The following is a 21480-nucleotide window of genomic DNA, read 5'->3' as shown; positions in this document are numbered from 1 at the left end:
TAGGCAATTCTCCTGCCTCAGCCTCCTGAGTAGCTGGGATTACAGGCATGCACCACCATGCCCAGCTAATGTTTTGTATTTTTAGTAGAGACGGGGTTTCACCATGTTGACCAGGATGGTCTCGATCTCTTGACCTCGTGATCCACCCACCTCGGCCTCCCAAAGTGCTGGGATTACAGGCTTGAGCCACCGCGCCCGGCTAAAAAAAAGAATTCTTATTGGTAACATCTTGGTGGCTAGGTAGCTACTTTCTACAGAACATAATTCGTCTCTATAGGAGGCGGTTCTTAGATCATGTCTTGAATGGAAACACTCTTCTGTCTTAGCCTTACTTGAATCTTGCCTACAACAAAGTAGAGCATCAAGCATTGAAAGCTTCTGATCACCGGTCTTGAAATTTTCATCTTGAATGTCTTTGTATTAAACTGAATTTTCTTTTAAGCTAATAAAGATCACAATTTTCAGTTATCAGCAGTCTAATTTAACTCCTTCAATGAATGTTTATGTGACTGAAGCAAATGCGAATCATATTGTTTAAAAAAGTGGCAGAGTGGCCAGGCACGGTGGCTCAAGCCTGTAATCCCAGCACTTTGGGAGGCTGAGGTGGGCGGATCACGAGGTCAAGAGATCGAGACCATCCTGGCCGACATGGTGAAACACCATGTCTACTGAAAAATATGAAAAGTAGCTGGGCGTGGTGGCATGCACCTGTAGTCCCAGTTACTAGGGAGGCTGAGGCAGGAGAACTGCCTGAACCCAGGAGGCGGAGATTGCAGTGAGCCAAGGTTGCGCCACTGCACTCCAGCCTGGGGCCTGGCGACAGAGCAAGACTCCGTCTCAAAAAAAAAAAAAAAAAAAAAAAAAAAAAAAAAAAGTGGCAGAGTGACTGACTTAACTGATCAAGTATGATCCCTCATCCCTGATATTTATAGTTTTCGTAGTCATTTTACTTATTTTATTTATTAGCTAACTTTGTCTACATATATTTCTAGATATTGATTAGTGTAATTGATTATCAAGGATATTTACTGAATCCAGGGACTGCATTTTGAAATTATTATAATTATTTTCTTTGCTGAAGTGTTCAGTGTAAAACATGTAATACAAATAAACATTTAAAAATAAAAATTTAAAAAAGCTACTTTCATTAAATAAAACCAATCCAGACCATTTATACCCTGCCCTGCCCATCCCCACTGCTTTTTTTGAGTCAAGGTCTCATTCTGTTCCCCAGGCTGGAGTGCACTGATATAATCATAGGTTCACTGCAGCCTCAACCTCCTGGGGTCAAGCATTCTTCCTGCCTCAGCCTCCCAAGAGGCTGGAACTATAGGAGTACACCATCATAACAAGCAATTTATTCCCGCTGACACATAACAGTAACATGTCACCGAAGTTACTGGTACTTATCTCAAGGTTGAAGGGAGTTTTGAGGGAGATTTTACTTAATGTTGTTCATCAATGTTTTATTTTTTAAAACAGACAAAAATTTTAAAATAAGGCCAGGTGCAGTGGCTCATGCCTGTAATCCCAGCACTTTGGGAGGCTGAGGTGGGCGGATCCCCTGAGGTCAGGAGTTCAAGACCAGCCTGGCTAACATGGGAAACCCCATCTCTACTAAAGATACAAAAATTAACTGGGCATGGTGGCGGGTGCCTGTAATCTCAGCTACTCAGGAGACCGAGGCAGGAGAATCGCTGGAATACAGGAGGCAGAGGTTGCAGTGAGCTGAAATTGCACCATTGCACTCTAGCCTGGGTGACAACAGCAAGACAGTCTCAAAAAAAAAAAAAAAAATTAATTAAAATACAGAAGTGCCACATCTGGGAGGAGCCTGGCTTTTCTAAACAATTTAAGAAGAGATCGAATCTATATATGCAGTCACACTTACAAACACCATGTATGGCATAAATGAGGAAAGGAAACCACCTATGGGTGATAAGGAGGGGCGGCAGTAGGAAGATCCAGGGCAGCCGAAAGCCTCGGCCCCTCCACACTCCTATCTTTTAACTGCTGCTGCTGCTTCCCAAAACTTCCATGTCTTCTCCAGGCTTTTGGGAATGCAGACATTCACCCCAGCTCTCTAATTCCAATTCAGCCCAAAATGTGTCCAATGTCTTTTTTTACTCTACGCATGCAGCTCTGGAAATAAATCTTTATTGAGCCCTATTCTTCTTTTTTTTTTTTTTCTTTTTTTAAGACAGAGTCTCGCTCTGTCGCCCAGGCTCAAGTGCAGTGGCACAATCATGGCTCACTGCAGGCTTGACCTCTTGAGCTCAGGTGATCCTCCCACCTCAGCCTCCAGGGTAGCTGGGACTACAGGTCTGTGCCACCATGCCCAGCTAATTTTTGTATATTTTGCAGAGGCAGGGTTTTGCCATGTTGCCCAGGCTGGTCTAGAACTCCTGGGCTGAAGGGATCTACCCACCTCAGCCTCCCAAAGTGCTGGGATTACAACAGGTGTGAGCCACCACACCTGGCCCGGCCGGAGCCACAGTCTTTAAGGTCATGAAAAACAATCAGATTGTCTAAGACTCTACCTAATGTTACAAAGGGAAGGAGAACTCTAAGAGCCCTTCTCAGTGTCAGCTGTGGGCCTAACCAGCACCCCTCTTCCTTCTAGTGGGTCCTGAGAGCCCAGCCTTTCTAGTTCTCCCTCTGAGGTGCAGGAATACAAGGCCAGGCTCTTTTCTGCTGATTACTCTGGGGAAGAAGTACAAAATACTAAAGATGGGAGAGTAACCCAGGGCCTAGAATCCTGACAAGCCTGTGCAGGCTGAGCTTCTGCAGGTTGTCACTGGACCAGTTCTGACTGATGAGGTGGCAGTTATGAACTTCACCCAACTTTTATTCTCCCGGGGCTGGGACTCCTCCCTGTCTTTTGAGACCCTCATCCCACACTAAAAATGCACATTCTTTGGGATTAGAGGGAACTGGATTCACCTTTCAGAGCTTGTGACTGGCCAGTGGCCTTAACCTCTCTGAACTGTATCCTCATCTATAAAAGGGGATGCAATGACTACTTCTCAGGGCTGTCATCAAGACTGAATAAAATGGTTGTAAATCCACAAACATTTATAGTGCTGGCTGGGTGCAGTGGCTCATGCCTGTAATCCCAGCACTTTGGAAAGCCCAGATGGGTAGATAACCTGAGGTCAGGAGTTCGAGATCAGCCTGACCAACGTGGTAAAACCCTGTCTCTACTAAACACAAAAAAGTAGCCAGGCGTGGTGGCAGGTGCCTGTAATCCCAACTACTTGGGAGGCTGAGGCAGGAGAATCGCTTGACCCCGGAAGGCAGAGGCTGCAGTGGGCCGAGATTGTGTCACTGCACCCTAGCCAGGGCAACAAGAGTGAGAACTCCGTCTCCAAAAAAAAAAAAAAAAAAAATTTATAGTGCTTACTACCACTGCTTCGCTTTGGGCCAGGAGGTGTAGCAAGGGAAAAGGAGACTAACAGACTAACCCTTTTTTCATAATTTGTTTATCCTTTTTATTTATTTATTTTTGAGACAGGCTCCAGCTCAGACTGGAGGGCAGCGGCATGGTCATGGCTCACTGCAGCCTCAACCAACTGGGCTTAAGCCATCCTGCGTAGCTGAGACTACAGGCGTGTACCACCACGCCTGGCTAATTTTTGTATATTTTGTAGAACAGGGTCTTGCCACATTGCCCAGGCTGGTCCTGAACTCCTGGGCTCAAGCAGTTCTCTAGCCTTGGACTCCCAAAGTCCTGGGATTATCGGTGTAAGCCATGATGCCCAGCCTTTTATTTTATTCTTTTAAGAGAGGGGGTCTCGCGCTGTCGCCTAGGCTGGAGTTCAGTGGTGCAATTAGCTCACTGCAGCCTCGAACTCACGGGCTCAAGCGATCCTTCCACTTCAGCTTCCCAAGAGACTGGGATCATGAGCACATGCCACAGCGCTTGGCTTGATTTGTTCATCCTAAAAAAAATCCAGAGGATTCTTGGCAGGCCTGTCCAGGATCCCTCTATGAGCCTGGCCAAACACAGACTCCCAGGTTTGGGACTTCCATGCAGTGAGATAGAGAACATTGTCGAACAGGAGAGAAGAGACCTAGAGCTCCATGTTGCTAGGTGTTTGCATTAAATCTGAAGTGCCTGAAAGCCATCCCAGAAAGGATGTTAGGCAGGCAAAGTTAGATGGGGTAGGGGGTGGGATATAAGAGGCACCCTTGTTTTAGATAGACAGTTGTATCCCAAGGCAAATACCCCATCAGTTCATCAGAATAATCTGTAGCAGTCTGCTCTGCCTGGAAGGGAAGCTGTATTAGCATGAAAAAGTACTCAGAACAAGAAGTCAGGAGGAAAAAACAGGAACAATTATGTCAGCACAGTTGGTGCTGATGCTGGGCTGCCATGAGCACAGCCCGGAATGGAGTCAGACACATAAGGGCTATATGAGGTGTTGGTGTCATGGGGCATTAACCAAAAAATCTGTTATCATGAATGGAACCAACCCAGTCAACATCTCCTTAGTTATCTGTGTTTGGCTAATACTCCGGAGTGTTTCCCTACAAGCTGGACACAATGATTCCCCTCTACAGAGAATACTGAGGCCTGGCTGGGCGCGGTGGCTCACGCCTGATCCCAGCACTTTGGGAGGCCAAGGCGGGCGGATCACAAGGTCAGCAGTTTGAGAACAGCCTAGCCCACATGGTAACTCTGTCTCTACTAAAAAATACAAAAACTAGCTGGGCATGGTGGTGGGTGCCTGTAGTCCCAGCTACTCAGGACACTGAGGCAGGAGAATCCCTTCAACCCAGGAGGTGGAGGTTGTAGTGAGCTGAGGTCACGCCACTGAACTCCAGCCTGGGTGACAGAGCAAGACTTCGCCTCAAAACAAAACAAAACAAAACAAAACAAAACACTTAGGCTCAGAAAGGTGAAGTATCTCACTCAAGATTGGAAGAGGAGGCCAAGATCTGAACCAAGTTAGTCAGACTCCAGAGCTGGTGCCCTTGAGTGTTAGAAGAAATTTCTTCTGCCTCCTTCTTCCCCACGCTCCCTAGTCTCTCAGCTTGCTGGGAACTGTCTCTCCTCCTCCTTCCCTTAGGAAAGACAGCAACTTATCGCCGGTTTTCCTGTCCCCACTCTCATCTCATTCTCCAAGTCATTCATGATCAATAAATGTGTGTACATACATATATATTTTGAGACAGGGTCTCACTCTATTGCCTAGGCTGGAGTGCAGTGGCCCGATCTCCGCTCACTGCAACCTCCACCTCCTAGGCTCAAGCGATCCTCCTGTCAGCCTCCAGAGTAGCTGGGACTGCAGGCATGCACCAGCATGCTTGGCTAATTTGTGTAATAATTATTATTTTTGTAGAGACAACGTCTCACTATGTTGCTGAGGCTGGTGTCAAACTCCTGGGCTCAAGTGATCCTCTTACCTCGAGCTCCCAAAGGGCTGGGATTATAGGGGTTAGGCACTGCTTTGGGCCTCATGCATAATCTTTCCAAACCTCAGACCTGAAACAAGCTGCTTGCCTGTTTGGACTCCTTAGTGGTTCCCTTTGCCTGGAAGATAAAGCCCACATTTCTTAGCCTGGTATTATAGGCCTCCAGCATCGGGGACTGACAGAACCTCTGGTTTCATCTCCTGTCTATTACATCCTCCCTTCTTTTCCCACACAATCTCCTTGTCAGACCCACCAAGCCAGACTGCTAAGTGTCCTCTCCAAACCATTTGCATCTCTTTACCTGGAATGCCTTCCCATCCCTTATCCCACTGGAAGAACAACTACTGGTGTCTCAAATTCACCTGCTCTGATCCCTCCTCCATCCTGAACTAGGCATTTTCTCTGAGAAACCGGGACAGACTTTGGGATCACAATCACTTTAATTTAAACATGTCTGTCCACCATACTAATCACCTTCCTAAAATATGAGCCTCTGGGGGCACTAGCCAACGGACTGTATCTTCGTATGCAAAGCCCTTTTACTTCTTACAGTTAGCTGAAAAAGGTAGCACTGTCACTACTATTTCACAGGTAAGGAACTGAGGCTCAGAGAGGTAATTTTATTGGCCTACATCCACACAGTAAGTAATGGGGAGCCTAGAAAAACAACCCAGGTTCTATCTAACTGATTCTAAAGGCAGACCATGGTCCATGCAGGGGCTAAGGCAGCCTGGGCAGGCCTTCCAGTATCCCCTGTGTGTTTGGCCAAGTCCAAGAAGCCGAGAGCAGAAGCCAGCTGAGAGGGAGAGACAGAGGCAGCTGGCACCTGAGGGAAGGTGGGCTGGGTGGTGACAGATCCACTGACGGATGTGGGGAAGGACAGTGGCAACTACTCCCTGCTGTGGTGGAGACAGCACCTGAGTGCTCACTGAGTCCTAAACACTTCCTCTCCAATATGTTAGACCTGAGGCCCTGGACTGGGTTGCTGTGAGTGATCAATAGCCAGGGAGGGCAGGGGATGGAGAGCCACCTTCTAATAGATGGAGCCCTGTTCCCTGTACCTGCCTGCACAGATTCTACTGCACAAATGGGTCTTTTGTTGTTGTTGTTTTGAGACAGAATCTCGCTCTGTCTCCCAAGCTGGAGTGCAGTGGCATGATCTAGGCTCACTGCACTCCCTGCCTCCTGGGTTCAAGCAATTCTCCTGCCGCAGCCTTCCAAGTAGCTAGGATTACAGGCGGCCAATTTTTCTGTTTTTAGTAGACACGGAGTTTCACCACGTTGGCCAGGTTGGTCTTGACCTCCTCACTTCATGATCTACCTGCCTCGGCCTCCCAAAGTGCTGGAATTACAGTTGTGAGCCACCGCACCAGGCACAAATGGGTCTTTTGCATAGATTTCTCTCACTGCTCTGGGGGTGCTTTCTCTATCCTTTTTTTTTTTTTTTTTTGAGATAGTGCTTTGCTCTGTTGCCCAGGCTAGTGTTCAGTGGCACGATCTCAGCTCACTGCAACCTCTGCCTCAGAGGTTCAAACGATTCTCCTGCCTCAGCCTCCCTAGTGCTGGGACTACAGGTACATGCCACCACACCAAGCTGTTTTTGTTTTGTTTTTGCTTTTTTGAAATGGAGTCTCGCTCTGTCGCCAGGCTGGAATGCAGTGGGGTGATCTTGGCTCACTGCAACATCTGCCTCCCGGGTTCAAGCAATTCTCCTGTCTCAGCCTCCCGAATAGCTGGGACTACAGGTGCACACCACCACACCCAGCTAATCTTTGTATTTTTAGTAGAGACAAGGTTTCACCATGTTGGCCAGAATAGTCTCTTGACCTCGTAATCTGCCCACCTCAGACTTCCAAATTGCTGGGATTACAGGTGTGAGCTACTGAGCCTGGCCTCTCTGGCTGTGTTTTCTTAACCAGGCAGTGAGTGTCTGGGCTGGGAATAAGGAGTTGGCTTTTGCTGTCATGCTTCCCTGCCCAGCCCCACCCAACACAGCTTCCATCTTCAAGGAGTGTATGCTCTGGGAAAGGGTGATAGTCACCGATAAGCTGGATACAGAAGCATCTTCCACCACAGGTACTCCAGAATGCCCACAGCTGCCCTTGAGGTGAGCGGACTCATCCTAGTTTTACAGCTAAGGGGAAGACAAGACTCAGGGAAGATGAGACCCCGGTGGGTCACCTGGAATGAAATCCCAGTCTCATGATCACGTTCCACCAGGGCCAGAGCCGCCCTCTTCCACCTCACTTTCCTTATTTGTTGAAGAAAGCAGGTAGGCACGCCAGTCTAGACAGTCTACCCGGAGCCTTGGGCTCCTGCCCTGACCTCCAGTGACCTCACCACAGCCTAATTTCTATAAAAGAAGACAGAGCCCTCCCAGGCCACTGCAGCTGTACCCTCTGTCCCCCATGCCAGGGGGTAGAACTTGCCTGCCAGACTCAGGCTGAAAAATCTCTTTGTGTGAAAGGTCCCCAGGAGAGAAGGAGGAGAGGGGTGATGTGTCAACAACATACATTTGCTGAGGTGCTGTTATGCCAGGCACAGAGCTGGCATATTTCACACTAAGAGTTTCTCACCAGGGATCCTCGCTGTATACAAGCTGTGCCTGGGCCTATGTGTTTATCTTTCCTGGAGGAAGGGAGCCACAACTTCCACTAGCTGTTGGAATCACTACTTTATGAAAGTTACCACTTGGGAGGCTGAGGCAGGAGAATTGCTTGAACCCAGGAGGCGGAGGCTGCAGTGACCGAGGGCACAACACTGCACTCCAGCCTGGGCAATAGAGGGAGATTCTGTATCAGAAAAAACAATTATAGAATATTAGTCATCCTCACCACATGTGCCCTCCCCTATCACTTTACAGATAAGGAAACCAATGTTCAGGGGGTCTGGGTGGACTGCCCAGGGGCACGTGATGAGAAAGTTGTAAAGGTGAACAGAACAGGATTCCTGCTCTGGGAATGTCTTTGAAACAGGAGCCTTGTGAACTCCTAATTCATCTGTCCAGGTTTCACTCTGATGCCCTTTTTGGGGGGGAACCTTCCCTGCCTCCTCCACCCCCCAGTGTTCCTTAGCCTTGCACACAAGACCCTTCATGACCTAGCTCCTGCTGTATCATCTTGCCACTTCCTCCTCCGGTCACCTCAAGGCCTATAGTATCCCTGACCACAATATCTATACACAATATCTATACCTTCATGCCTTTGCCCTCTGCCTGAATCACCCTAATCCCACCATCCTCAAGCTGCCTCAAAAACCTATTCCTTCAAAACCTCGTTCAAGAGTCACTTCACCTGGAAAGGCCTGAGCCTCCTTGGCAGAATGGGCTTTCCCCTGAGGGTTACCGTAACATCCCACACACTCAACTTCTGCTAGGGCACACAAGTCACACGTGGTCGGAGGAGTTCAGTCAATATCTGATGAATGAATGACTCCCCAGTAGCGTCCGTCGCCCGGGCTCAAGGGCATAGTTCGATGATCACACTGGACCTTAACTTTGGACCCACATGATGTCTCTCCAAGGAGCCCCAGAGCTCGGTAAGGAGGGCAACACGAGCCCGCCCTTGTCACTACTGTCCCCCAGCCCCGCAAGAGCAGCACGGAACAGATGGCCAACAAATAATTTGCTGACAGACTGAGCTGCTGCAGAGTTCGAGACACACGGCTCCCAAGAGTCCACAGCGGTGCCCGCCGACGCTGGGGCTTCTCTCGCCGCAGCACCATCCACCCTGGAGCTCCTAAGGCCCACCCTCTTCCGGGCAGGTCGCCTTCCCCGCTCTGCAAAACGCCTTCTCCAAGCGCATGCCGGACAAAACCACCCTCCTCGCGGAAGAGACGCAGCCAGTGCCCGGGCGGCCGCGCGCACCCGGCCCACCGCGCTCGCGCCGTTTGAATCTCCCGCCTGCGCGGGCGCCGCGGCGCGGGCGTGAGAGGCGCGGCGGCGGCGGAGCAGTGCGGCCCTGGCTCCGCGAGGCGGGGCCCAGCGGCTGCCCCAGCGCCCCGCGGGGCCGAGGAATCATGAGCCCGCACCGCGCCTTCCAGCCGCCGGGCTTCACGTGCGGCCGGCGCCGCGCGACACGGGCTAGAGCGGGCAGCGACCTAGGCCCGCATGGACCAGCCCGTGCTTCGCCTGTGGCCGGCCCACGCGGCGCCCTCCGCCCGGACCCTCCGCGGGTCCCGAGCGAGACCTACCTCGTTGCACGTCGGCCCCAAGGAACTCCGGCGCTCCCCGCCCGGCCCGAACTGCCCCAGAGCATGCGCTCTGCAGGCCTCTGGCCCCGACCCGGGCGAGAAAGGAAAACAAAGAGCCCGGCGGCCCCTGGCGGCCATCCCGTGATCTGCATGTGGCGCGCTCCCGCTCTTGGGCAGGCTGGCTCCCCTGGCCCGGGTTCCAGTGGGTGTGTATTTTGGAAACCCCAAATCGGGACAAGCGGGGTAACAACCAAAAAAACTCCTTGAATTCGTGTCTGTTTAGGAAAATCTGGTGCGGTAGGATCTGTACGGAGAAAAAAGATACTCATCTTCCCTACCCTCAAGAGGGTGTCCATGGAGAAGGATGAGAAATCTATCAACAACTACACCGCGCTGTGACAGGGATACCCACAGGGGCATGTGACTCAGCCTGGGGCTTAAAAACGGCTTTCCAAGTTAAGTCTAGGAGGACTTGTGTGTCACTAAGGGGTCCAGCCTCTATCCTGAGGTCGTGGGGAAATATGGGGATTTGGGCACGGGAATGGCGTGACCAGAATTTTTTCCCCGTGAGTTCACATCAGATAGGTATGTGCCCATGTCTTAACAAGGTTTGAGGGAGGCACATCTCACATGTGTATGAACACCCAGTCATTTTTTTTTTTTTTTTTTTTGTTTGAGACGGAGTCTCCCTATGTCGCCCAGGCTGGAGTGTAGTGGCAGCGATTTTGGCCCACTGCAACCTCCACCTCCCAGGTCCAAGCGATTCTCCTGCCTCAGCCTCCCGAGTAACTGGGACTGCAGGTGTGCTACACCATGCCCAGCCAATTTTTGTATTTTTAGTAGAGACGGGGTTTCGCCTTGTTGGTCAGGCTGAATTTCTTCTATTCAGAGTCCGCCACAAAGCACTCCCCATGTCGCCAGGGTATCTTACCTCTCCAAGTGTGTCTCGGCCTCCATCATGGACTCCTTTTTTGGATGATGTACAGTGAAATTTCTCCAGCTTTTAACCCTGGGATCTTTAATTTCTCTCTGCTGTCTTCCTCTAAGATCTTACGCATTCATGTAGCTTCATGTAATAATAATAAGTGATTATTATTACTATTACCTATTTTGTAAGACCCTTTATTTTGCTTGTTTGTTTTGAGACAGTCTTGCTCTGTTGCCCAGGCTGAAGTGCAATGGCATGCTCTCTGCTCACCGCAACCTCCATCTCCTGGATTCAAGCAATTCTCATGCCTCAGCCTTCCAAGTAGCTGGGATTACAGGTGAGCATCACCACGCCCGGCTAATTTTTGTATTTTTAAGTAGAGAAAGGGTTTCACCATGTTTGTCAGGCTGGTCTCGAACCTCTGACCGCGTGGTCCACCTGCCTCAGCCTTCCAAAGTGCTGGGATTACAGGCGTGAGCCACCGCATCCACCTAAGACCCTTTATTTTGTTAACAACAGAAACACATCCATGTCAGTTAGCTCATTTGTTGTTCACAAAAACCTCATGGTAGTTGTAAGATAAGAAAACTGATTTTAAAGAGGTAAAGCAAGTTTTCTGGGGTCATCACACAAGTGGTGGAAGGAGATTTGAATTGTTTTGTTTTTTTTTTTTTTTTTGTGAGGGAGTCTTGTGTTGCCCAGACTGGAGTGCAGTGGCCCGATCTCTGCTCATTGCAACCTCCACCTCCCAGGTTCAAGCAATTCTCCTGCCTCAGCCTCCTGAATAGCTGGGATTACAGGCGAGCACCACCACGCCCGGCCAATTTTTGTATTTTTAGTAGAGATGTGGTTTCACCATGTTGGCCAGGCTGGTCTCGAATTCCTGACCTCGTGATCCGCCTGCCTCAGCTTCCCAAAGTGCTGGGATGACAGGCATAAGCCACCACACCCAGTTCAGGGTTTGGTTGTCACCTTTTGACAGGTCAGCCCATCTGGACTGGTTCTGACCTCTACCCCAAGTTGCAGCTCTACATCTCTACCAGGAAGACTCAACGCCTTAAACTGAGTCCAAAATAAAGTTCAGGGCTGCCTCGGTGGCTTACCCCTGTAATCCCAGCAATTTGGGAGGCCGAGGCAGGTGGATTACTTGAGGTCAGGAGTTTGAAACCAGTCTGGGCAACATGGTAAAACCCCATCTCTACTAAAACAAAAATTAGCTGGGCATGGTGGTGTGTGCCTGTAATCCCAGCTACTCAGGAAGCTAAGGCAGGAAAATCTCTTGAAACCTGGAGGCAGAGGTTGCAGTGAGCTGAGATCTCACCACTGTACTTCAGCCTGGGCCACAGGGCTAGACTCCACTGTCTCAAAATAAATAAATAAATAAAATTCAATCTAGACTCCTTCCCCCAACTATATTCTTCTAGCAAAGATTAGGGTTCTCTGAAAAGTAGATGTTCAAACCTCGACTTATTTTCTGATACTTCCTTTTCTTCTCGTCTTCATATTTTTATTTCTGCCCTCATGGCCTCTGCTGCTGCTTCCATTTTATTTCTTCCCTTCCATTTCATTCCACCTCCATACCCAGTCTAAATTGTAACTTTCTGAGATGTTACCCCTGATTGGAAATCTTTAAAAACTCAATCCAATTTAATAAAAAAATTTTTTTTTTTTGAAACGCAGTCACCGTCTTTCTCCCAGGCTGGAGTGCAGTGGCATGATCTCAGCTCTTGGCTCACTGCAACCTCTGCCTCCTGGGTTCAAGCGAGTCTCTGGCCTCAGCCTCCTGAGTAACTGGGACTACAGGTGCCCACTACCATGCTCGGCTAATTTTTGTATTTTTTTTTTTTTGAGACGGAGTTTCACTCTTGTTACCCAGGCTGGAGTGCAATGGCGCGATCTCGGCTCACCGCAACCTCTACCTCCTGGGCTCACGCAATTCTCCTGCCTCAGCCTCCCGAGTAGCTGGGATTACAGGCACGCGCCACCATGCCCAGCTAATGTTTTGTATTTTTAGTAGAGACGGGGTTTCACCATGTTGACCAGGATGGTCTCGATCTCTTGACCTCGTGATCCACCCGCCTCGGCCTCCCAAAGTGCTGGGATTACAGGTTTGAGCCACCGCGCCCGGCTAATTTTTGTATTTTTAGTAGAGACATGGTTTGCCATGTTGGCCAGGCTGGTCTCGAACTCCTGACCTCAGGTGATCCGTCAGCCTTGGCCTCTCAGAAGTGCTGCGATTAGAGAGATCCAAGATGGCTGATCACTAGCAGCTCGGGATTGTAGCTCCCAGTGAAAGCACAGAGAACAAGAGGATGCCACACTTTCAGACGAATTTTTGTTGCTCACGCACCAGAAGATTCCCAGTGGGGGAGGCCCACGGGTCGCCAGCGCGACTCTTATGGCTGGTGAGGTGGTTTTGCCACTGCCTTGGTGCGGCAGTTCTTGGTGCAGAGTCAGAAAATCACCATCAATCTTAACGCGGCTGTTTTGGCTGGCGCAGTGGGTTGCTCAGATTTTAGCCCCGGGAATCAACAAGTTGGACATCCACTCAGAAACCCAATTATAAAGACGGTAATTATAAAGATGGATAAATTTATAACGAAGGGAAGAAAATAGCCTAAAAAGGCTGAGAATACCCAAAATCAGAACGCCTCTTCCTCTACAGGGATCACAGTTCCTCATCAGCAGTGGAACAAGGCCTGATGGAGAACGAGTGTGTTCTATTAACAGAAGCAGCCTTCAAAAGGTGGATGATAAGAAACTTCTGTGAATTAAAAGAACTTGTTCTAACCCAATGCAAAGAAACTAAGAACTTTGGGAAAAGGTTTGATGAAATGTTAACAAAAATACACCATTTAGAGAGGAATATAACTGAATTAATGAGCTGAAAAACACAACACGAGAACTTCGTGAACTATGCACAAGTTTTAACAGCTGAATCGATCAAGCAGAAGAAAGATATCAGAAGTCGAAGACCAACTTAATGAAATAAAACAAGATGACAAGATTAGAGAAAAAAGGATAAAAAGGAACGAGCAAAGTCTCCAAGAAATATGGGACTATGTGAAAAGACCTAATCTACGCTTGATAGGTGTACCTGAATGTGACAAAGAATCAATCCAAGCTGGAAAATACTCTTCAGGATATTATTCAGGAAAACTTTCCCAACTTAGCAAGGCAGGACAATATTCAACTCCAGGTAATACAGAGAATACCACAAAGATATTCCTCTAGAAGACCAACCTCGGCCGGGCGCGGTGGCTCAAGCCTGTAATCCCAGCACTTTGAGAGGCCGAGGCGGGTGGATCACGAGGTCAAGAGATCGAGACCATCCTGGTCAACATGGTGAAACCCCGTCTCCACTAAAAATACAAAAAAAAATTAGCTGGGCATGGTGGTGCATGCCTGTAATCCCAGCTACTCAGGAGGCTGAGGCAGGAGAATTGCCTGAACCCAGGAGGCGGAGGTTGCGGTGAGCCGAGATCGCGCCATTGCACTCCAGCCTGGGTAACATGAGTGAAACTCCGTCTCAAAAAAAAAAAAAAAAGACCAACCTCAAGGCACATAATCACCAGATTCACCAGGGTTGAAATGAAGGAGAAAATACTGAGGGCAGCCAGAGAGAAAGGTCAGGTTACCCATAAAGGGAAGCCTATCAGACTCACAGCAGATCTCTCAGCAGAAACCCTACAAGCCAGAAGAGAGTGGGGGCCAATAGTCAACATCCTTAAAGAAAAGAACTTTCAACCCAGAATTTTACATCCAGCCAAACTAAGCTTCATAGGTGAAGGAAAAATAAAATCTTTTGTGAACAAGCAAGCACTCAGAGATTTCATCACCACCAGGCCTGCTTTACAAGAGCTTCTGAAAGAACCACTACACATAGAAAGGAACAACCAGTATCAGCCTTTCTAAAAATATACTAAAAAGTAAAGAGCATCAACATAATCAAGAATTTACATCAACTAATAGGCAAAACAGCCAGCTAACATTAAATGGCAGTATTAAACTCACATATATTATTATTAATTCTAAATTTAAATCGACTAAATCCCCCAATCCAAAGACACAGACAGGCAAAAAAAGCCAAAACCCATCAGTATGCTGCATCCAGACCCATCTCATATGCAAGGATACACAAAAGACTCAAAACAAAGGGATGGAGAAAGATTTACCAACCAAATGGAGAGCAAAAATAAATAAATAAATGAAAAGCAGGAGTTGCTTTAAAGCAACAAAGATCAAAAGAAGCAAAGAAGGATATTACATAATGACAAAAGGATTAATGCAACAAGAAGAGCTAAAGATCCTAAGTATATACGCACCCAGTACAGGAATACCCAGATATATAAGACTTATAGGAGACTTAGACTCCCACACAATAATAGTGGGAGACTTCAACATCAATATTAGACTGATCAATGAGACAGAAAATTAACAACGATATCCAGGATTTGAACTCAGATCCAGAACAAGTAAACTTAATTAACATTTATAGAACTCTCCACTTTAAATACACAAAATATACACTCTTATCAGTACCACATCACATCTATTTACAGGTTTAAATGAAATATTGGTTGGCTGCTTGTTTGTTATTTTCTTCCCTCTTTTTTTTTTCATGTCTCTATTATTAAGCACAATTATAGGCATACCCATTTTTAGACTGCATTCTAGCCCAGGCAATAAAGCAACACCCCCGTTCTCTCTCCCTCTTCCTCTTTCTTCCTCTCCTTCATTCTTTTTAATTATTATTATTCCTTTTTTCTTTCATCTTTTTTTTTTTTTAGGAAAAAAAAAAAAAGTGCTTCGATTACAGGTGCGAGCCACCTCACCCAACCCAAAACCATTTTTTCTTTCTTTTTTTTTTTTTGTGAGACAGAGTCTTTCTCTGTTGCCCAGGTTAGAGTGCAGTGGAGTGATCTCCGCTCACTGCAACCTCCGCTTCCTGGGTTCAAGTGATTCTCCTGCCTCAGCCTACTGAGTAGCTGGGACTGCAGGCGTGTGCCACCACTCCTGGCTAATTTTGTATTTTTAGTAGAGACAGGGTTTCACCATGTTGGTCAGGCTGGTCTTGAACTCCTGACCTCATGATCCGCCTGCCTCAACCTCCCAAAGTGTTAGGTTTACAATCGTGAGCCACTGTGCCTGGTTAACACTCCTATTAAAAGGCAGAGATTGTCATATTGAAAGACCCAACATGTTACCTACAAGAAATAAAATTTAAAAATAAGGCCAGGCATATCCATGTCAAAAATTAGTTGGACGTGGTGGCGCACGCTTGTAGTCCCAGCTACTCAGGAGGCTGAGGTAGGAGAATCACTTGAACCTGGGAGGCGGATGTTGCAGTGAGCTATCGCACCACTGCACCCTAGCCTGGGTGACAAAGCGAGACTCCATCTCAAAAAAAAAAGATACACTTTTTTTGTTTTGTTTTTGAGTCAGAGTTTGCTCTGTTGCCCAGGCTACAATGCAGTGGTGTAATCATAGCTCACTGCAGCCTCCACCTCTAGGGCTCAAGTGAGCCATCTCAGCCTCCCCAGTTGCTGGGACCACAGGCACACAGCACCACTCCTGGCTAATTTTTATATTTTTTGGGTAGACAGGGTTTTGCCATGTTACCCAGGCTACTGTTGTAACACTAGTCAAAAGAAAGTTGTTGGCCGGGCGAGGTGGCTCACGCCTGTGAACCCAGCAGTTTGGGAGGCCATGGTGGGCAGATTACTTAAAGTCTGGGGTTTGAGACCAGCTTGGCCAACATGGTGAAACTTCATCTCTACTAAAAATATAAAAAAGTAGCCGGGTGTGGTGGTGCATGACTGTAATTCCAGTTATTCCTGAGGCAGAGGTTGCAGTGAGCCGAGGTTGCGCCACTGCACTCTGGCCTTGGCAACAGAGTGAGACTGTCTAAAAAAAAAAAAGAAAAAAAAAAAAAAAGATGGAGGTATGCAGTTATGAGCAAATTGCTAATGTTTTCAGAATTTCAGTTTATTATAAAAAAAATAGAAATAAATCCTACCTTACGATTTTGTGAAGATAAAAAGCTAGAGTAGCAGACAAAGATTTCTCAGCAGAGTATTTAAAGGAATCAGTTAATCCAGAGATAATCTAAAACATGTATACAACTAATAACAGAACTTCAAGATATATGAAGCAAAAACTGATAGAACTGCTAGAAGGAATATAAAAATCCACAATTACAGTTGGAGATTTCAATACCCTTCTCTCAATAAATGATAGAGCAAAGTAGGAATAAAACTAGCAAGGATAGCCACGCGCCATGGCTCACGCCTGCAATCCCAGCACTTTGGGAGGCCGAGGCGGGCGGATCACCTGAGGTCAGGAGTTCAAGACCTGCCTGGCTATCATGGTGAAACTCCATCTTATAAAATAATAAAAAAACAAAAATTAGCCAGGCATGGTGGTCCCAGCTACTCCGGAGGCTGAGGCAAGAGTCGCTTGAACCTGGGATGTAGATGGCTCCATTGTATTCCAGCCCGGAGACAGTCATTTTGTGACATGAAATTGAGGTAGAGGGGCTAAGTAACTCATCCAAGTTCTCGTGAACAGCAAGTGTTGGTATCAGGATTCAAACCCAGGCAGTCTAGAACTCCTAAGTTGGGCAACCAATACTGTCTGCCTACACAAAGAACAAGGCCAGAAGTGCCTGTTTTGTAAGTCTAAAGGAAGCGGTATTGCAAGCTGAAGTTTAGCAGAGTGGAACCTGAACATCCACTGACAGCTTTGCTTCAGCTATACCTTGAAGGTGGATAGAAATGCATTCACTTCCTGCCCAGCACAGCAGTTACCCAACCCCACCCTGTGAATATGAATTGAAAATATACTAAACCCATTGGTTCAGATTAAAAAAAACATTTTACTCAGGAGAGATCTGTGTAGTTAGAGCAGTACACGGATAGGACTGGGCATACATATATGAATGGGACTGACTCATCTGGCTTCTTGAGCAGGGAATGCGTTTCTGCAGAGGTGCCACTTCTAGCTGTGGACCTGGCCAATTAGCCTTTCTGTTCCCATGGGAATATGCTGTATTAAAACCCAACTTGCTGGGTGCAGTGGCTCACCCCTGTAATCCCAGCACTTTGGGAGGCTGAGACAGGTGGATCATGAGGACAAGAGATCAAGACTATCCTGGCCAAGGTGAAAGCCTGTCTCTACTAAAAGTACAAAAATTAGCAGGGCATGGTGTTGCCTGCCTGTAGTCCCAGCTACTCGGGAATCTGAGGCAGGAGAATCGCTTGAAGCTGAGAGGCAGAGGTTGCAGCGAGCAGAGATTGTGCCACTGCACTCCAGCCTGGGAGACAGAGTAAGACTGTCTCAAAAACAAAAACAGCTGCAGCTAATTTTTGTATTTTTAGTAGAGATGGGGTTTCATTACCTTGCCCAGGATAGTCTCAATCTCTTGACCTTGTGATCTGCCCACCTCAGCCTCCCAGTGTTGGGATCACTTAGCTTAGGGAAAATCAAGCTGTGTATTCCCCAAGATCAGCTAGTAACTAGCTCCCATTGTCAAACCAATCCTGCCCTTAACACCCTGACAGTTCCAAGCTCTATGGTCCACCAAACTCCAATCTCACCCACCTCCCTCTAAACTGTCCCCATCATCTCAAAAAAGGCTTCATGGTTGTCCCACCTCCCCATATGCCAGTAGCTAGACTTTACCTTCTAGATGGTTCCCCACTAGTCCCCATCCTTTATGTTACTGAACATTTCTTATGTTGGCAGCCAGTGCAGGGGGCTTGACAAAGGTTCCATTATGACTCATATCATGAGGCTAGCAATTCCGTCAAGTTTCAGGCTGAGTCGCACCACTTAGGTACAGGTAGCAGAGGCCTAACCAGCTCATCAGCTAGTGATACAACCTCCCTGTTACTAACAGATTCTCCTCCACTACATTGTGGGTTACTAAAGGATTGGTTTTAATCTTTTTTTTTTTTTTTTTTTGAGACGGAGTTTCACTCATGTTACCCAGGCTGGAGTGCAATGGTGCGATCTCGGCTCACCGCAACCTCCGCCTCCTGGGTTCAGGCAATTCTCCTGCCTCAGCCTCCTGAGTAGCTGGGATTACAGGCACGAGCCACCATGCCCAGCTAATTTTTTGTATTTTTAGTAGAGACGGAGTTTCACTATGTTGACCAGGATGGTCTCAATCTCGACCTCGTGATCCACCCACCTTGGCCTCCCAAAGTGCTGGGATTACAGGCGTGAGCCACCGCGCCCGGCTGGTTTTAAACTAATCTTGCACTCAACCCAGACTTGTGGTCATATTGGTCAGGATGTAACATCCATTTTCCCAATAAACTGCCAATATAAACTGAATCCAGGCTGGGTGTAATGGCTCACACCCGTAATCCCAGCAATTTTGGGAGGCTGAGGTGGGTGGATCACCTGAGGTCAGGAGTTTGAGACCAGCCTAACAAAGAAACCGTCTTTACTGAAAATACAAAAATTAGCTGAGCGTGGCGGTGCATGCCTGTAATCATAGTTACTTGGGAGGCTGAGGTCGCAGTGAGCCAAGATCATGCCATTGCACTACAGCCTGGGCAACAAAAGTGAAATGCAGCCTCAAAAATACCCCCACTACACAGGTAAAATGATAAAATGTAAAACAAGTGACACCGCTTAGCTGTTATCAAAACTCAGAGTAAAAAAAAAAAAAAAAAACGATGACAACCCAAATGACAAAAACCTGAACCCAAGGTGGACCCACCTAAGAGGAGGCCCTAGGGCCTTCAGAAGGGAAGCTATCACGCTAGTTTCCTTAAGCAGTAGCATTCATACAGATTTTCGGCTGACGTCACCACAGCCATTTCCACATAAAAATGAACCACAAACATATACAGTCATCTTTTATTTCATAAATACATTAACACAGGTGATTTCTTAGGCAAATTACAAATACATTAGAAATTATACAAAAGCAAAATACTCAAGGACTTTAACACACCTGCCAAAATTGGTTGTATAAGGTCAAGCAACACTTCTCCCAGTCTGCCCAAGATTGCAAAACCCTCCCTGTTAGAAAAAAATCAGTTTACCTTCTCTCCCTTCTATATAAAGGACCCAAAAATTTAAATGTCAATGCCCAATGTGAAGTGCAGATCCTCTTCTTTCCTAAAGGAAAAGAAATAATGATTAAACTCCTGAAATCCTACTTCAGCTTAAAATCTGGTATCCTAGACATGTCTCCTGCATGGTTTGTCTCCCCAGTCACTGTCCACAGGACTCTGGGAAGCTGTAGGAATATGCAGGCGCAGACACGAGGCCCAGCTTCATCTCCAACGTTGTGGAAAGGGACTGCACATCACGGGGCAGAGCCCTATGCTCCCCTGCGCCACTTGGACAGAGCCTGGGGAGAGTGACCTCCCAGGGTATCCACGTTGGATTGCTCCTTAGTGAGGAGTTGGAGTAACTGAGAAATCCAATGTTGCTAACCATCCACAACATTTTCAAGAGCTAGAACCTTTTTCTCAGGTCAGGCTACACATGTGGATAAAGCTCATTAGGGTTCCTACAGTTCATTAGGGTAGCTTTTACTACCTTGTACCCTCTTAATGAACTAAAAAAATTAATTTTTATAGAACATACAGAACCTATGTTGAAGAAGTTACGTCAAATGCCTACAAAAATGCAGCAAAGTTTATATTTGGATATATCAAACAAAAGTATTCCTCTGAGAATGAGTAAATGCCTGAGGTAAATCCTGACCAACTAGAATGAAAGGTCTCTTCAATCCTACTTCCATTACAGAAATCACTGACAAAGCTGATAAGTCAAAACAATTCAAAGATTTACTTACCAAGTGTTACTTGGAACACTTAACGAATCCTGCAAAAGAAGGTATTAATCGATTAGTACAGTAAAGCACTAATTTTTTTCAAAGAGGGCCCTATCACTGTTGCCCAGGGTTGGAGGGCACAATCATAGGTCACTGCAGCCTGCAACTCCTGGGCTCAGCTTCCCCAGTAGCTGCGACTCCAGCTACCTACCATCATGCCTGGCTACTTTTTAATTTTTCTGAAACATGTAAGACTTCAATCCAGATTCGATGCTCTAGAAGGCTGTTTCCTGCATGGTTTGTCTCCCCAGTCATTGTCCACAGGACTCTGGGAAGCTGTAGGAATATGCAGGCGCGGACACGAGGCCCAGCTTCATCTCCAACGTTGTGGAAAGGGACTGTACATCATGGGGCAGAGCCCTATGCTCCCCTACGCCACTTGGACAGAGCCCGGGGAGAGTGACCTCCCGGGTGTATCCACGTTGGATAATCTGTGTAACGAATAAAATTTACAGACCCTAATAGGAAACGGTTTCATCTAGCTGTTACAGGCTTCCCAGAGAAATCCATGTTACTACAGGTCTTTAGAGCGCAAACGAGTTTCCATCCTGTCCACAGGTGGCGTGTTAAAAAAAAAAAAAAAATCGGCTTATAGACCGATAACATGATGTATTCAGCCATTCTGATTACTTTTCAAAAGGCAGTTAGTACTATGCGGATGGTGCAGAAGCAGGGACAATTAGGCTTAGCTATCCTATATTCAAATCAAACACGTGGACTCGTTAAACTACCCCCAAGCCGGCCAGGCACAGTGGCTCACGCCTTTAATCTTAGCGCTTTGGGTGGCCAAGACATACGGATGGTCTAAGCTCAGGAGTTCGAGACCAGCTTGGGCAAGACACACAAAAAAAAAATCAGCTGGATGTGCTGGCGGGCGTCTATATCAGCTACGCAGTACGCTGAACCATGAAAATTGCTTGAACCCGGGAGGCGGAGGTTGTAGTGAGCCAAGTTCGCGCCACCGCACCACAGCCTGGACAATGCGAAATTGTCTCAAAAAGACCCAAAATTCAACATGGAGAAACCCCGTCTCTACTAAATATACAAAGCTAGCTGGGCGTGGTGGCGCATGCCTGTAATCGCG

At 47.3% G+C, this 21480-nt stretch overlaps 1 protein-coding gene, 2 non-coding genes and 1 pseudogene across 7 annotated transcripts in view; all 4 read right to left on the bottom strand.

Annotated features, from left to right (window-relative positions):
- The window catches only part of RCC1 (regulator of chromosome condensation 1), a 23877-nt gene extending 13151 nt beyond the window's left edge, over positions 1-10726 (bottom strand). Inside the window, exon 1 of one of the 5 annotated variants that reach the window (XM_032246593.1) lies at positions 10541-10726. Coding sequence is in view for 1 of the 5 variants with exons in the window: in XM_032246592.1 (XP_032102483.1) it covers positions 9610-9674 (65 nt within the window). In the remaining 4 variants the exon portion in view is untranslated. Of the gene's footprint in view, positions 1-9609; positions 9708-10540 lie in introns of those variants that run through there. The other 4 variants (XM_032246594.1, XM_032246590.1, XM_032246591.1 and 1 more) reach the window with 4 other exon arrangements.
- Positions 10185-10261, bottom strand: LOC116529652 (annotated as a pseudogene).
- A 9012-nt stretch (positions 10727-19738) lies between the features above and the next one.
- Positions 19739-19942, bottom strand: LOC116529692. The gene has a single exon (XR_004259615.1). It is a non-coding gene; the product is annotated as a small nucleolar RNA SNORA73 family (small nucleolar RNA).
- Positions 19943-20617: 675 nt separating this feature from the next.
- LOC116529694 lies at positions 20618-20822 on the bottom strand. Its single transcript, XR_004259616.1, has one exon. It is a non-coding gene; the product is annotated as a small nucleolar RNA SNORA73 family (small nucleolar RNA).
- Positions 20823-21480: the final 658 nt, after the last annotated feature.

The sequence above is a fragment of the Sapajus apella genome, unplaced genomic scaffold, assembly GCF_009761245.1.
Source record: "Sapajus apella isolate SASKATOON/1434 unplaced genomic scaffold, GSC_monkey_1.0 scaffold62, whole genome shotgun sequence".
NCBI lineage: Eukaryota > Metazoa > Chordata > Mammalia > Primates > Cebidae > Sapajus > Sapajus apella.
The sequence above is the reverse complement of the archived record's forward strand: the minus strand, read 5'-3'. Positions and strand labels throughout refer to the sequence as shown.